The 18,109-nt window shown below is 27.6% G+C and overlaps 2 protein-coding genes across 2 annotated transcripts; one reads left to right on the top strand and one right to left on the bottom strand.

The window, feature by feature from the left end:
- Nucleotides 1-6,315: 6,315 nt before the first annotated feature.
- Nucleotides 6,316-7,036, top strand: OCT59_014025 (uncharacterized protein; the record flags this gene model as incomplete). The annotated part of the gene is made up of 2 exons (XM_025315054.2): nucleotides 6,316-6,348; nucleotides 6,491-7,036. The coding sequence occupies 2 exons, from the start codon at nucleotides 6,316-6,318 to the stop codon at nucleotides 6,791-6,793; spliced, it is 336 nt and encodes a 111-aa protein (XP_025183660.1). The 3' UTR covers nucleotides 6,794-7,036.
- A 6,304-nt stretch (nucleotides 7,037-13,340) lies between these two features.
- OCT59_014024 (uncharacterized protein) lies at nucleotides 13,341-16,809 on the bottom strand. The gene is made up of 11 exons (XM_066141909.1): nucleotides 16,552-16,809; nucleotides 16,275-16,477; nucleotides 15,856-16,202; nucleotides 15,558-15,768; nucleotides 14,563-15,477; nucleotides 14,357-14,486; nucleotides 14,206-14,285; nucleotides 14,036-14,130; nucleotides 13,873-13,948; nucleotides 13,593-13,745; nucleotides 13,341-13,511 (listed from the first exon to the last, which is right to left on the bottom strand). The coding sequence occupies exons 1-11, from the start codon at nucleotides 16,709-16,711 to the stop codon at nucleotides 13,452-13,454; spliced, it is 2,430 nt and encodes an 809-aa protein (XP_066001994.1). The 5' UTR covers nucleotides 16,712-16,809; the 3' UTR covers nucleotides 13,341-13,451.
- Nucleotides 16,810-18,109: the final 1,300 nt, after the last annotated feature.

Below are 18,109 nucleotides of genomic sequence, written 5' to 3'. Positions count from 1 at the left end.
GTGTGATTTCGGCAATTCGGAGGAACTCCTTAAATTATTCTAAAAATTTATATTTCACTATCAAGAAAGTTTACACCGTGAAACGTTGTTATTGTTTCTTTTTTTGAAACTCATTATGTAGAATTAGTGTGCGTAACCAGTGGGTTCTTAATATAATTTTAACTGTAAAAAAATTTGTTTGTTGCAGTACTACTGCGCTTTAAACTTGTTTAGCCACGCGACACTGAATGTAAATAATACGATCTGCATATCGAAAATTCTAAATTTTCTAAAATTAACACTTATATGTATATATATATATAGCTTTATCTATATTACATCATTTATATAGTTTTTAGGGGTAGTGACGTAGTTAATATAACCGTTTTCAATAAAAAAATCAATTTTAAATTAATTTATATAATATAATTTTTAAAAGCGATTGGGTTAAAGGCAAAGATGATGAGAATCAACTTTGAGATGCGTAAGAAAAATGCACATGATACTTAAAACTTCGGTGGAAGAACTCCACCAGCTTCTTAATGGAAATCTGACTGTAAGCGAACAATCAGTAATTGAACATTACCTTGGCTATTTTATTTTTAGAAAAAATTTCTTTTATTATTTTATTTATAGAAGATATTTCTTATGTTTTAAGAAATATTTTACTTTTAGAAAAATATCTACTATATATAATTGGAGTTACCATAGATAGATATCATTTATAAAAAAGAACGGAATTTTGGAAGTGCTATTGTAGCACAAGGATCTATATGCAAGCAGGGTAGCACATCTTTTATCCTAGTTTTAATTCCTCATATCTTATCTTTTCACGAACACAATATTATAAATTTTTAAATATACACTCTATAGGCCGAGATAATGGCGGAGTAATAACATTAATTGCCTTCATTTTTAATAATCCCATTAAACAAGCGGGGAAATCAAAGATTTTATATTGTATAACTTTTTTTATTCTCTGATATCACAATTGGTCTATTGGGCATAAGTGATGCCGACTTAGCTGATTGGTTATAATTTTTTTCTTTTTTTTAACAACATTTTTGAAATAGTTTTTTTTTAACTTGTTAAATCATTAGATCTGAGTAATGTATTTTTATAAATGTAATGAATCTAATGTAACATGTAACTGTAAAAATTCAATGGCAAAATCTGAATATAAAATCTAAATCTACTCATTTGATATATAGATTGTCATAAGTTATCGGCGATAAATATATTGTTATATGAATAAAAGTGACACGCAACACATAATTTTTTTGTCAAGAGTATATAACGTAAATAATATAAATGTGTCCCCAATACCTTAGTTTCGGCTTGCTCTTAGCCAAGTAGATTTCTCTTAGCGGATAATTTTAACTTTTTTTTCGAATTGGGATACCGGGAAATAAAAAAGATTGGATCAGTTTTTTTATATTAACGAACATTACTAACGTTTGTTTTCTTCTTTTTTTAGGCGTCTCTCTGGAGTCTGCCTTCTCTCTGTCTTCTTTTCTCTTCTCTTTTCTTTAGGTATTCTTTTGTTTTTCAATTAAATAATCTTAAACATTGTTGAATAATTTTTTGATAAATAACTCATCAGATGAAACTTCTCTTTTCTTAAGGTCTCTTCGATTCCCTCATTTTACATCTTCTTTTAGGTATGTAGGTTGGGAGTGTGGGGTGGGTGGTGACCTCGCTCTTCTCCCATTTTCCCTCTTTCCCTTTCCTTTGTTCCCTCGCTCTTTTCCCTTTCCCTTATTCTCTCGCTCTTTTCCCTTTCCCTTCTCTCTCTCTTTCTCACTTTTAGATGGTGTTGAATGAAGCGCTGAATTCGCATTACGCGTCACAGACCGTAATTTTTTATATAACGCAGTTTTCCATATTGGTAAACCAAATGGATGGGTAATGTTGATAGCCTAATCGTAAATATGAATTAAAAGGTCTAATTTTAACTTTAATTAAACATAAGTCGTTTAAACTTTATTATAGCTTTTAACAATTGTAGCAACTAGCTGAAACTAAAATAATAAATGTTCAACAATTTTTAACATTTGGTTTAAATTAAGTCGGCATCACTAATTGAACACTCAAAAATCTTATACTTTAATTACTAAATATATTATACTTTATTTGAAATACTTCAAATCCTCCACTATAAACCTGTATCAGGATGGATAGTTTCGTTGTTGTACGCCCGATTGAAAAATTAGAGTATTTTCCTACATGTGAACCGTAATTATAATTAAATTTCTCATAACTATACCTAATTTTGCAGTAAAAATGTTTTTCCATCTGTAGAATTAAGCAGAAATCCAACTTGTTAATGTTGATTTTTGCGACCTAGATAGTAGCTCCTTATTGCCACGATTTCTATGAAAAGTACTATTAGGATCAAATCCTTCCTACTTGAGAGATATAATAGTTTAAAATCACGAGGGGTATTTTTTATCATGGCGTGCGTGAAAGAGTCTTTCCTGTCAAGCTATAAAGTAAAGAGGAAGATGATTTAATTTAATTAAGAGTGGATATTCTCAATATTTTGCTCCTAAATTTCAATTTTATCCAATCACCCCTTTCTTAACAATAATTCAAATAAATGAACTCACAAATTAGTAAATTTATCAACATTAAATAAATTATTTTGTACTTTACAAATAGTTTCAAGACAAAAATTCCATAAATCCATAAATAGCTCGTGTTCAGTTATTAAGCAGTTTCAAGAGTACCAGTTATTTTGGCGTAAATATCTAAACATTCTTGAATATAGGAATCAATGAATAAATATTAAGTTTATCTGCTGTTATCAACAATTTCGATACACCAGAGCCTTGTAAATAAATTCTTCAATTCAATGTTTCCTTAATAAATGAATTTAAATTTATTTTATTATTGGTTTTTTTTTATTAAAACGAAATTTTATTATTTTATGAATATTGTATACAAATACCTAAGAATAATATTAAATAATTATGGTAAAACATTTGTTTTCTGAAATAAATTCAGCTCATTCATTAGAAAATGCGGAGCGAAAATGTTGAGACCTAATGCACAAATCTTTGAATGAGCAGAATTTCTTTAGCATCCGGTCCTTCCGTCCTTCTCAGGCTTAAATAATCATCATATCCTATTTTTGTTTTCAAAAGTTTTTCATAACCATTAGTAAATTTTGAAGACATATTTTATAGTAAAGAGGAGAAGGAGAGGGTGAGAACCAAAAGAGAGAGAGAGAAATGTAATGAAAATAAGGTTCGAGTCGGGGCAGTCTTAATATATATGGTTTTGTGATGATCGGAAAATGATATTTCTAAAGTAGGAAACAATAAATTATTGAATTTCGTTTTATCGCTATCCAAATTTGGCAATGTAAGAAAAATACTATTCAACTAGGGTTAATAAATTCTTCATGAGCTAAATTTCTGGATTTTTTTTTTATCTTTCATAAAATTTTGAGCTCTAAATATTTTCACACTTTTTTTGTACGAAATTTTGGTTTTTTCATAATAAAATTTAACATTTGGTTAAAATAGGTTAAGTTAAAATGTTATTTAATTTTCTTATATAATTATGATAATAAATTTCTAATCATTTATTTTGGTAATAAATGAAAAATCTCGTATTTCTAGAAATTTCAATGTTGTACGGTTGATCTAACTTACAAGTATCAACCAGTTGAGAAGGAAACAATATATATATCAAATTGTAAATATACGGTGCACACAGTCTAAGGTCAGGTAATTTTAAAGGAACTGAAAATGAATATAAAAAAAAATTTTTTACTGCTATAAAAAAATATAAGCCTGCTATTTGATAGAATATTACTTTGTGATTATAATAGCAGAGTTTTTCCAATTGGATAATTCAATCATAATATCTATTAGATCGTCTAATTATATATGTATCCTAAATTAAAATTGAAGAATTTGGCCATTACAAATTAAGCCGGAATTAAGTTTCAATGATAATTCCAGCCAGACTTCCAATATAAGAAAGACTTCCAATATAAGAATAGTGTACATCAATAAAAAGATGATTGCTGTGCTGGTAGAACTCTCTTCAACCCGATTTTGCTGCACAAAAACCCTTAATTCAAAGAAATTATTAAAAATCGAGGACATAAGGTTATTTTTTATCCAAAGTTCCATCATGAATTAAATTTATTGAGCAATTTTAGGGTGCGGCAAAAAAATATACTTGAATAATTGTGATTTTACTTTTAAAGGATTGGAAAAAACATTTTTTTGATATTTTAAATTCAATATATTAATACATATTTGAAAATATATTATACAGAGTTGGAGATTTGAAACTGATCTTGTTCTATGATACTTCTGTTCACCATAGTGAGCCCTGATAGTATGTTGACGCTCAGTAGATTTATTTGTTCTAGTCAAAAAATTTCGTAGAGATAAAAAGACTTCAATTAATTCTTAAAAGAAAATATCTAATAATTGTGTGTAATAATGGAATATACTTAATAATTATTTAATTGAAAGGATCATTAAGTAGGTGGCTGTAACTCCTAACCCGTCTTTCCGTGTAGTCAAGAGCAATTTTCTATATAATAATGGACATATATTCAAGGATGATAATTTTTAAATATAATTAAAGGATGAAATGCTTAAAAAAATCTTGGTAATGGAATTTTATCATAGCTAAATTAGCTAATGCTTACTGATAAAGAATATAGTGAAAAATAAAATTTCAAAATAATAAATATAAAAAAAGGGATAATAAAGAAAATTTTCAAAAAACAAGGTTTAATATATGAATTAAAAAAAAAATGATATCAGATATAAAAAAATATGATTAAATATTAATTTATCCATTAAAATAGAGATTGATCGACCATTTACCCATTCTTGCCGTGAATGTATATAATATACTATAAGAAAAAGATTCGTAGTGTTCCGAATAATAATGAAGTCATCCTTTTTTTGTAATACTCAAAGAAAAAAAGAGATTTTTAAATGAATTATAAATGATTATGCGAGGTAGAAAAATATTCCGTTGTCTTAAATCGCAAAATATATTAACGGACAAGGAATATGATCTTAGGTTGATTCATATATTAATACGATATACCGGTAACCGTATATTTTATAGTTATCAGTGTTTACCTAGTTACATGAACATGTAAATTTACACTATAACACAGTAATTAATTTCAGACTATTTCAGACTTCAAAAAACAACCAATAATACTTAGGAACGTGACAACGTACTATGTTTTATAAAAAATTTTTTGAAAATTGATCACATATCGGAGTTTTTTTGGAATGAGAACTAAAAAAATGATCATTTATCGGAATTTTTCCCAGAAAATTTATAATAGGGATGTATTTTAAATAACACGGTTTAAAGTTATTATTAAACAAGTATATTATTTATTGTATGTGACTAATTGCTTATAAATCTAAAATCACTTCGTTGTTATCATTAAAACTATAAAGTGTTCTTTAGGAAAAGATTTGCTCTCATTTTCATCATATTCAAATATCATTTCATATAAGTTCACTAACAACTACCATCTTCATATTTAGTTACATGTTTCCATATATTGACATTGTAATTCATTTACTGCCGAAATTTAATAAGAAATAACTTTTAATTGAAAGATACAACTCCTCGACAACTAAGCAAAGTAAATATTGAATTCGAATAAGATAAATACAAGTTATGATATAATTATATTACTAATCATTTATCAAGATTTCGCTGAATCAAGAATAATCGTTCGGACTTTCGGAATCATTTGACGATTTTCGAATCGATCCTTAAAAGGATTCAGCTTGCTAAATAAAGTTAAAGGTGATCAGCCTACTAACTAATTAACGTTACTCATTGAATATATAGATCACAAACAATGTATTGAATGTATAATGTATGTAATTATAACACTTAATAACAATTATAACTTCTTTAAAAGGTAAAAGCGAGCAAAAACACACAAGTCGTCAATCTAAACAATGAAATAAAATCCATAAAAAATTTCTTGGATAAAATTCCGATAGATGATCATTTTTCTAGTTTTCATTCAAAAAACTCCGATATGTGATCAATTTTCTAAAAAAAATTTTATAGGGAATATGAGGTTGCTAATAATATTCTAAAGATCTTACTTCATTATAACTATGATAATAAAACACTCTAAACTATTTGTTATCTTGCGTTACCGTTAAAGACTCTAGATTTTGACTTATTATTATTTGTATGAATCTTTAATCAATCTTATTTTTAGTCTCATCATATAAATAAGGAGTAAAAAAAACCAAAACTCTCTCTTGAAAAAAGAAGAAAACAAATAAAAAAATTATATAACGTTTAAAATAAAAGATGCCATACATCGAGGTTAAAACCAATGTTCAGGTAAACAAGTTTATGAAAATATGATCCTTCATCCTTATAAATTCATATACTCTCTTCCTATTTCTTTTTTTTTTACTCCCTTTCTCGTTACTCTATTTTTCTATTTCGCTTACCTTTTCCTCACTTATTTCAATATCAACAGGTGCAAGACCACAAACAATTCATTAGAGAATTAAGTTCCTACTCGGCCAACGTTTTCAACAAACCATATGTATGTGTTTCTCTTCAAGACAACCTCTCGATCATCTTTAATGATTCCGATGACCCGGCTTACATTATTGGAGTTACATCTATCGGCATAGATGCTGCGACCAAAAAAAAATTGAGTAAGGAATTAAGTGAATTTTTGGAAAAAGAATTGAAAGCCAGTAGTGATCGTGGGTATATTTTCTTTTATGGTCCTGATGGAGCTAATGTAGGATGGAAGGGCAGTGTTTGTGGATAGTTGAGAGATGTTATTAAAAAAAATTTAGTTCTTTAAAAAATTTAGTTCTCTTGAAAAAATTTGTTTCTTTTTATTTTTCTTTTTTTTTAAAAAAAAATTCGTTTATTTTCTCTTCATATAAATGTCTGCTTCAAATAATTTTGGAGGATTCACGTGAGAATTACTAATAGTAAAACTAAATGAAATCTTTTTTATGTTACGTTTTTATCAATCATATTTAAAGATATGAAATTATATCCTAGTATATTATCATTTTTTTTGCAAATAAGTTTTATCATATCTATTTTTATACTATTATTGAGTTAATCTAAAAATGAATTGAAAATGATACGTGAAACTTATTATTGGACGACGACATCGACATTTCAGTAACCTTATCAATAACATTATCAAAAGCAATCATCTATACCACACAAATTTGCCCAGCCTTCCGTGTTAAAATAATTCATGTCATATAATATATGTAATTTGTGTTATAAAACATTGCACGAAGGACTATATGTCCGGATGCTAACTATCGGATTTTATTTATTATTTCTAAATAAAATTCTTTATTGAAAATTAACTCAGATATTGAATTGTAACAGTACAAGCATAATAAAATGTATATTTCATACGAATATATTAACTCAAAATGTGAGAGTATATATATTCTGAAAATTTATTTTAAAAAATCAAATCCTTTATTATTAATAATAACCGTACTTTTGATAAAATTTATTATTTTGAAATATGACTAATAACTTAGTATTGAAATTCCGAAATTATTATAATACATTGTATAAATAAGATCCGATATCAAGAATTTTAGTAATAATGATTAATAATAAAATCAGCAAAATCAGTGGCTTGTGTTATGAACTTATTATCGGTTGTTAAAAGTTATAAAAGTTAAATAAATTGCGGGTAATTGGAAAATTCCACATAAGATGACTCATGATTAAATTGAAACTACGCGTAAAATATTAAAAGTAAATAGGTTGTGGCTTTTAATTATATATCTGATATTACTTAATCATAACTACGAAAAGCTTGTGCGACAAAAAAAAAATATTTATACAGTCCTTTTTCTTTTTTTATTACACATTAATAAAATTTTCTCATACCTATATATTTTTCTCACATAAAAAGGAGAAAACGAAAGAGAAGAAAACGCAAAAATATATCACCCACACACAAACCCACACAAACCCATACTCTATTTAAAGGAAGAGAAGACCTAATAAAGAGAAGAGAGAAGATAGAGCTAATGAAAAACGACGAGAAAAAAGAAGATAAAACATCGCCCGCACACAAACCAACACTCCCAACCCATCCCTTCTCGTCCCTTTTCCCTCTCGTTCTTCCCTTTCCTCTCGTTCTCCCTTCCCCTCTCGTTCTCCCTTTCCCTCATAAAAGAAATAAATTATTTTTTTCATGCAAATAAATTTTTCATTTTCTCTCATTCCTATATTTTTTCTCACGCAAATAATTATTTTTTCAATATTTTTATCATGCAAATATTAAATATTTGGGTACACCATCTAAACTTTTGGAGTGGCTTCCTTGTCTTCCCCACGTTTTTCTTCTTCAAGAGTTGAAATTTTTGGCTCATTATTATAATCATACTTCGATATTTAAGGAATTTTTAGAAGTATGAAAAGAATAAAAAGGTGAGAAACGTTAGACTTGACATCCCAACTTTGTTATTGGTAAAGTCAGCTAATTCTAGAGAAGGAATTAGCTATGTTTTCTTTACCATTAAATAAAAATTTGCGCATTATTAATAATTTCTTCTTTCTCATATAGGTAAATGCATAGATTTATGATCACTGACTCCAATTTCATATCCTAGATGAGTGTAAAGTGGTTCAGGAGACTTTAAAAGAGGTGCGTTTTTATTTTGCAGAGTGAGTGTTTGCTTGGGTTGGTGAACGGTGGTGGTGGGTAACTGAGAATTACCTGCTTTTTGTTTTAATTTTTTTTATTTTATTTTATTTTTTATTTTTATTTTTATTTTAATTAACTATTCACTTGATAACCAACTCAAGCAACATCTTAACTTTGTTATTGGTAAAGTCAGCTAATTCTAGAGAAGGAATTAGCTATGTCTTCTTTACCATTAAATAAAAATTTGCACATTATTAATAATTTCTTCTTTCTCATAATAGGTAAATGCATAGATTTACGATCACTGACTCCAATTTCATGTTCTAGATGAGTGTAAAGTGGTTCAGGAGACTTTAAAAGAGGTGCGTTTTTATTTTGCAGAGTGAGTGTTTGCTTGGGTTGGTGAACGGTGGTGGTGGGTAACTAAGAATTACCTGCTTTTTGTTTTAATTTTTTTTATTTTATTTTATGTTTTATTTTTATTTTTATTTTAATTAACTATTCACTTGATAACCAACTCAAGCAACATCTTAACTTTGTTATTGGTAAAGTCTGCTAATTCTAGAGAAGGAATTAGCTATGTCTTCTTTACCATTAAATAAAAATTTGCACATTATTAATAATTTCTTCTTTCTCATGATAGGTAAATGCAGCGATTTACAATCACTGACTCCACGCTTTCGTTCCTGTACCATTAGGAAGTCTTCTCTTAGGCCTCTTTTCTTTCTTTGGTATCGGGACATTTCGCCGAAAGCCATTTCGCCGAAAAATAATCTCTGGCCTGAGTTATTTATAATTCTGCATAATGCTTTTCTTTACGTCTTCTTTAGGTATGTGGGTTGGGGGTGGGTTTGCGTGGGTAATTATCATATGCCTTGCCTGTAGTTCTCATGATTTCACCGAAACGCCCATCACACTATTCAGTATTGTGCTTTTCCGATTCCGTTAAAGTTTTACACCTTTTTTTCTGTCATTGCTCGTTTCCTGGAAGAAAACATGTTCCTTTTGCTCAAAGTCTTGAATCAATTGTGGAACATGAGAAAGGAAAACGAAAAGCAAAAGCAGAGTTTCTTCTTCAGAGATTTAATCTTTGAATATCGCAGCATCATTCTTTTATACAGTGTTCGTTAATTTCTGTGAAAATAACGTATGTAAAGGCACATCAATTGGATTTACAAAGTCAAAATAGATATTTTGTAAATTTCGTTATATTCATTCGATATTTACCGCTTACCATTTTTCACACCCAACCCGTTAAAAATTATTTGGGTTATTGTTGTTACTAGCAAATAAATTATGAAATAAAATTTGTTTTTCCAATTATAAAAAAAAATAATTTAATATTTCCAGAAAATATTCTAACTTATGATGCCGGAGTGATGCAGATCATATGTATTCCCAAAGCACAATAACAATATTAACAATATCGTGTGTTGTTTTGTAGGAAATTAATCCTGCGGTAGGTAAGAATTATGGTTTCAAATATTTGATGTTAAAAGCGATTAAGACGAAAAAAAACTCGGAAAATATCTGGCATTCACACTCACGTGATATTATTATGCGAGAACTTTGGTTTAGCTACGATATAAATTTTAAATAATGTTGGTGCTAAATTTGTACAAAAATTTAACTCTGACATAAAAATAGAGTTCGAAATTTTATGAAAATAGTGTTAGTCTAAAAATAATTGATTTTTTTTTGTGATACAAGTCACTGTATTCCTAAGTTAGCTAGTAACAATAAACTGTGATAGACAATTATAACAATGACATTTCGCTTTTGGAAAAGGGAGTAAATAATTTTTCGTTTGCTTGTTTTGATATCCCGTAATTTTAAAATTTCCAGATTTCAGTATAAATAGGGCACTGGTTTGTTCAGAACTATTCATAATCTTAATTCATAATTTAATTATATTATATATTTAATTATATTATATATTTTTATTTCTTAATCAAATAATATTTAAAAAAAAACGGTTATTAAAATAATATTTAGTAATCAGTTTTTTCTTCCCAAATGGGCAAGTTTTTTTTAATTCTTAGCGGGTTGGGTGTGAAATAGGAAAATGGAGTGCTAAAAATGTAAATAATCATGCGGTAGCAACAAAAGAAATTAATTTTGTTAGATTTGTTTTAGGAGGATTAATTATTCCTATAAGACGAATATCGATAAATGAATCCTTTAAACCCTTTTTCATATTCTCACTACAGATGGAAATGAAAGTTAATTAGAACCGCAATGTTCTAAAAATTCGCCAGAATGATCTTGTAATTATTAATTATTTGACGTTCCATCTTCTCATTCCCAATCAGATAATTTCTTAATTAAAGATTTGTCGTGGAATTACAAGTAAGCATATATATTAGGCCACCCCAACAACAGTAGTTCGCTAAATCACGTGATATTATTTATATTTATTATGCGTGGACTTCGATTTGTACGTACGATAATATGTTCATAATTTTAACTGTTTCTTATTATAATAAAAGTGTTGAATTCTATTGCAAAAAAAAAAAATCCCGAATTTGTGCAAAAATTTTAACTAAATAAAAAAATTTTTTTTTTGTCACTATATTCCAAGTTACTAAGTTAGCTATAACCATAATGCGGTAGATTTTTATCAAGGGAGTAAAGGGAGTAAAATAAATCTTTCATCTGTTGTGGCATCCCATAACAAATAATATTAAATATAAATACTAGGTCATTAGTTTGTTCAAAGACAATTTAATTCATACGGTATATTTCTATTTCTTTTTTTTATATGTATAAATATATATTAAAAAAGGTTACTAAATAATTTAATAGTCAGTTTTTTCTTCCCAAGAGGATCCTTCCAATGGGCAAGTTTTTTTAATTCTTAGCAGATTTGAATGTGAAAAATGAGGAATGAAGGTTATAACCGAAATTGGCTTTAGAAAAATTTTATATCATGTCTTTATATATATATTTTAATAAATTATCGAAATTTTTTAAGAGCGCAATTTATAAAATGATAACAAAAAAAATTTTAAAAATATTTAGAGCTCAAATTATTTATGAAAAGCAAAAAAAAAAAAATTACTTTTTATTATTTATCACGTTGAATGCTTTATTCTACATGAATTGTTCACTTAAAAATTGATTGGCTTAGATTTGTGATACAATCAGTCAATCGATCGTTCAAGTCACTGTATTCCCAAGTTAGCTAGTAACAATAACTATAAGAATAACAATGACATGTTCGCTTTTGGCAAAGGGAGTAAAATAATCTTTCGTTTGTTTGATATCCCATAATTTAAGAATTTCTAGATTACAGTATATATAGGGCATTGGTTTGTTCAGAGATATTCATTATCTTAATTCATATTTTATTTATTTTTTAACCAAATATATAATATATATATATTAAAAAAAAAACGGTTATTAATATAATGTTTAATAATCAGTTTTTTTCTTCCCAACCGAGTTCATCTCAAATGGGCAAGTTTTTTTAATTTTTAGCGGGATGGGTGTGAAATAGGAGAATGGAATAACATGTTTTTAAAAAGATTTATATCTTAATTTAAAATTTTAAAAACTACATAAATTTACCAATAAAATTTTTTTTAAAAGCCAATCGTATAGCAGTAAGTTACTATATAATAAAATCGAAATAATCGTGTGGTGATGGCGCCGTGGCGCTGAAAGAATTTATATATTTTCTTCAGATTTGTTTTATTCCTATTAAATCTTTTGTATTTCGCTTAATTCCTTATAAATCCTTTTCATATTCTCACTACAGATGGAAATGAAAAGTTAATGTAAAACATTTTACTTGTAACAATCATCAAAATAATTTTATAATAATGATGTCAATTATTTGACGTTCTATGTTCTCAGACCCAATCAAGAAATTTCTTAATTCTTGTTTAAATTTAATTCCACCCAAATTTATAATTCCGGACAAAAAGGAACGTAGTTATAAGTGAATTCAATAAATTAAACAGATAATTTGCTGAACAATTTCCATCTTTACCCAAAGTCAACCCATTAATGAAGTCGCAACTAGCCGTCTACAAAACTTCAACTAGCTGATCCTAATAAGTTTAAGTATTGTAGATTTGTTATTTGTTAAGGCTTGGCAAGGATCGTAGTTAACAATCACACGCGTTAATCTGAAGTATGTCATTTTGGACGAATGTTACATTGAACATTTCGCCGGATCGGGACCAGGATTATTACGAGAAAAATTAATAACTAGGGAACGGAAGCCGTTGAAGTCCGGAGCATGTAATTTATTTATTCACCACGAAACTGATATATAATGGGTACTTCAGTTTATTGTGTAACTTAATCAATCATCTATCAACTCATGATACGAGCGAATTTTGTGTCACCATGTCTAGAACCTTCGCTTCATCCAGAATTCTTAGAATTCTTATGAACAAAATGTATGAAGGGAACAAGAAATGATACGGAAAGCGGAAAGTAATGGTTTTTTGATTATTGAAAATTTCCTTATTCAGATTTGATCAAGGTATTCATTCAGTTGATTTAAAACCTAAATCTAATAAATAAGAATGCTGTCATCATAAATAGACGTAAAGGCAATAGAAAATATAGATATGAATAATACTACAGTGTTCAATCATGATAATATATATACTAGTCAATGTAGTCATCACTGAGAATTGTTTAATTCATAGTTTGAAAATTTTTTTTTCAGTCAATATCCTTTTATTTCAATAACAAATTAGGCACATATTTCTATCGTATTTCTATTATAAAACTAAAGTCTATTTTATTTTACATATTATCACAAAATTGAAGGTCACTTGAAGTTGATGCTCATGAATTTTTGTTTAAACTTTTCTATTGACATGGTTTCAATCTAAATAATAACCAAAAAAATTAATAAAAATATAATAATAATAATAATAAAGTGCAAAAAAAAAAAATTCTTTATATTTACCCCTTTCATTTCATTTTCAATATATTGTTCATCAATTTCATCAGTATCATCAATTACAACAAAATGATGATACTTATCATAATTAGTTTTTGATAAACATTCCATCGAATCAAAAGTAAGTTTACGTGAATCCATATTGTAATCATCCAATGGCTATATAAAAGAAAAAAGATTAATTATAACAAATTTAAAAATGATTTACTTTAATAGACAAATGCCAAAAAACAAAACTATTTCTTTACAAGCACAATATAAAACTATTAACCAACCAGATATTTACCATCTCATTTGGTAGTAAATATTTAATATTACCAGAAATAAGTCCATCCTCAATACTTTTAAATGCTTTGTTTAATCTAAAAAAGAAAAAAGAAAAATTCACATATATATATTTTTTAAGAAAAATTAAGAGATTATCATTATCTTTAAATAATTTCACATACCTTACTCTCAAGAACTCGTTATCAGATAAAAAGGTTAGTAATCTTTGTAGATAACTCAATATATTAGGATGTATCTTGAAATCCCATCCATTAACCTAGATTATAATTGTAATTTAATATAATATGTTCTATTATAATAATATCCAATACCTAAACAAAAAAAAATTTACCAAATTTGTGAAATATAAAATGCTATCAATAATATTATCAGTATTTTTGATAGCTGTTGAAGTTACTAGAATGACACCACCTATAACAACAAATTATTAATAACAATAACAATAAAATTAATATCATAATATTATTTGTATATCACTTTACCAGATACAAATATTTCTTGAAGTGTTATGGTAGCATCTTTTTTTAAGATCAAGAAAAATTTTGTTTGATTATTTTTGTAAATAAGAAAGTTTTCAAAAGAAAATCCCTGTGTAATTACATTTTGATGAAACTACAAAAAAAATGAGAATTAATTTCTTTTTTTTTTAAAAAAAAAATTGATTTTTAAAAATAAGGAGTTAACTTACTAAAATACAATTTATACGAGGATCCTTGATTAATACTTCATTACTACCAATCTTCATCAAATGATTAATTACATTTTGACTTTCAATATATTTTGATCCAATCACGGCAAAGTTTGAAGTTTCAAAAAAATCTTTTAATTCGCTATTAAAATTAACTGACAAATCTGAAGATTTATCTTCGATGACAGTTTGAGAAGAATGAGAAAGTAATGGTACAACGTTTTGCTGATTTTCTTCAGAATTTCTGTGCTTTTCAGATTGTAAATCCAGATTACCAGAAATTTTCCCATTTGGATTGAAATTTGACTGAACTGAAAATGATTCTTTTGACAACTTATTGTTTTGTTGCATTTTGTCAAAATGTAATAACTCGGTGTGAATGAAATTTTTATGTTTTTTAGCTGATGGAAGTTGTAATTCCAAATTATTAGAAATTTCTTTTTTTGTACTATTGAAATTTGGCCAAATTTGAGGTGAAGTTTTCGAAGGCACATTATTCTGTTGCATTTTGTCATATTGCTGTGCTGAATTTTTACGCTTTGTAAGTGAAGATGGTTCATCTAAATTATTAGAAATTTCCTTATTTGGTGTTTGTGGTGAGCATGGCAATGATTGTATACTTGGTAATATATTGTTCTGTTGCGATTTTTCAAGATCTTGTGTTTTAACAGCTTTAACAACGGAATTTTTATGCTTTTTCGCTGGACCTAAATTTGGATCACTATTTGAATAAACATTAGGACGTGATGATAATGTCGAAGAAAATGGTGATTTTACTATTTCATTCTTCGAGAACTGAAGTACAAAGTAAAGATCTTGCACATTCTTTGGTTTTTCTACATAAAGAACATCACTAAATTCTTTTGTAGTCGGTAATAAAAAGAGTGACCACTTCTCGGCATTTATAACTCCAACCTTGTATCAATAAAAAAAAAAAATTAGTCATATAAAATATATAAATACCGTATATATTGCTAAACATTAATCTAACACACCCTATGTTTTTTTGATAAGTAAGATTGAAGATAGTCTAGTTCCGTTAATTCTTCTAATAAGGAAGTAGCAACAGTTGCTACATATACGGGGAATTTAGCGCATCCGTTGACATAATTTAAAGGATCTTTAATTAAATATTCTATAACGCTATTTTTATATCCCACAAATTGATTGATTATTAATTTAGATTGGTTTTGATTTCGATCTCTACTTAAAAAAAAAAAATTACAAGTTTGATATTACTTTTTTTAAGATCGAGAAAAGAAGAATATTATTTAAATAGGCTGAAGAACTTACAAGTATGGGAATTTCTCCATAGAATTACCAATATAATTTGTAATTTGAATCGGTCCAATTCTCCTTTCCTCCTTAACCTCCTTATTTCTTATTCTATATATAATCCCGCGCCAATTGGGTTTTGCATTAACAGGCGATTTGCTAGTTGGCTCCTTCGATTTATTTGATTTTCTATTTTTTGAACTAGTTGAACGATCGCCAGGACCGAATGGAGGCAATCTTGCTTCTAATGGCATGTTTGAATAACTCGCATCATTCAGATTGTTTCTCGAATCTTCTTTTCTATTATAATCATCGTCTTCATTTGAAAAGGGATCAGGAAGACTATGCTTTAAATCACTATAAAACTACGATAAATATATAATTTAATAATTAATGCTATGATGTAAATAAGTGAAAACAAAATTTTATTAATCTACCTTTACATAATTAATCGTTCTTGCATTTTTAACGGAAACTATCCTTTGATTTTGATTAATAAAACTAGTTCCCTTTGCAGCTGGAGATTTTTTATTCTTTTCTTCCTGTTGCCTTCTCGATTTTACGGCTAGCTTATATTCCTTTAATATTTCTATACAATTATCTAAATTTTTTGATGGTTCCCAAGTTCTATCATCATAACCTAGGATAAAAAAAGAAAGAAAAATTTTAATAACATAACGTAAAATTAAATTATTTTTTAAATATAACAGTTACCTTTCCACTTGACACAATAATAAACATCACCACCATTTACAACTTGGTGATTCTCTATTCTTTCTACTTCATATTCGTCTTCTGAAAGATCACTTACTAGTTTACGTTTTTTACTTTCGTTGTCGTCTTCGGCTCTACGTTTTTTGCTGTATTCAGACATGTTGCTTCACGAAATTATAAATTCTTTGCGCGACTATTAACGAGCGTGAAATACTTATTTAACGAGAAAATTTTGTATTTTATATAACTGACCTTGGTAAGTTCGCACATGTACACATGGTAATAACGTTTTGTTGTGTAAGGAAAATCTTGTGAAACTATTCACGTGAAATTTGTAAATCGCACTTATCGTCTTATTGAGTGAAATGAAAAAGATGATAAATTAACAAATAAGAAAGTTCAGTTAACATGATGACGTACACGTTTTATTATACCCAATGGTGACTTTGTTGAAAAATTCTTCGATCACGTGACAATTTTGCCGATCATTGAATAAAATATACGTTATCCGTAATTTTGCATACTTAATGAACACTTTTGGATTTGTCCTGAATCTGTTAACATTTTAAAAGATATTTTTAAGAAACACGAATTAATTTACAAATCACTTATTATTAACAACCTGGACCAAGACAAATTTAAAGATCATAATATCATAATCACAGAATCTCCTGTATTCACCAGTTTCAATACACCCATTTCAACGATTTTTGATGCTCCAGACCTACATTGCATATTGATCAATATGATTCCTTCTTCAATTATCTCACCCTTCCGTGATGCTAAAATATCAAAGAAATTAACAAAAAATTACTCTTAACGTTCCTCTTCGACCTTCATAGAGATATTTATGAGCTCTTATGGAAAATTCGCACGTCCAAATGGAAACAATATAAAATTGACCATAATATCACAAAATCCACTTTCACTAAACGTACACATAATAGACGAGAACGCCAACGTCAGAATAATAATTTTGACACTTCTCCTAATAATCCAATAAATGACAATATACTCAACATAGGATATACTAATCCTTTCATGACTTCTACAAGAAACTTAGATGATTCCGTGCTTTGGATCTATTTAACAAGCTCAAATTTTCGTCATAACCTACCATGGATTAATTCATTATATTTAACCATCACAGACTCAATTACTTTTGATCAAAATTTGTTTTATTACAATATATAACCCCTTCGCACTTTATTTTAAATAGACTATACTTTCCTAGGACTAATAATTTTTACATATATTTTAATTCTTAGATGTTCGTTACTTTCAGATGGGTGGGTGCTCAGGTCTTTTGTTTTTTTTCTTTTTTTCTTTCTTTTATCCATTTGAAGTATTAGCGTAGTCCTAGTATTTTGAATAGTTTGTTCGAAGGGTGAGGTCCCGTAGGGGATTAATTCCCAAAATTCTATACACGTCTATTAGTTACCATCATGTAAATGTTGCCTGACTTTTATTTTGTAATAGTTTTGGGAGTACTACTCTTCTAGTAATAAAATAAAATAAATAAATAAATAATTTTGCATACTCTACAAGTTAGTGTAAT

The sequence above is a fragment of the Rhizophagus irregularis genome, chromosome 21, assembly GCF_026210795.1.
Source record: "Rhizophagus irregularis chromosome 21, complete sequence".
Classification (NCBI taxonomy): Eukaryota; Fungi; Glomeromycota; class Glomeromycetes; order Glomerales; family Glomeraceae; genus Rhizophagus; species Rhizophagus irregularis.
This window is presented reverse-complemented; position numbering and strand designations above follow the sequence as displayed.

Bases quoted from the DNA above. Each gene is read 5' to 3' on its own strand.
- OCT59_014024 (XM_066141909.1), bottom strand. From the start codon at position 16,711: ATGTCTGAATACAGCAAAAAACGTAGAGCCGAAGACGACAACGAAAGT. The intron at 16,203-16,274 runs GTAGATTAATAA...TATTTATCGTAG, and splicing joins GAACGATTAATTATGTAAAG to TTTTATAGTGATTTAAAGCA. The intron at 14,131-14,205 runs GTAAATTTTTTT...ATTATAATCTAG, and splicing joins TTTTATATTTCACAAATTTG to GTTAATGGATGGGATTTCAA.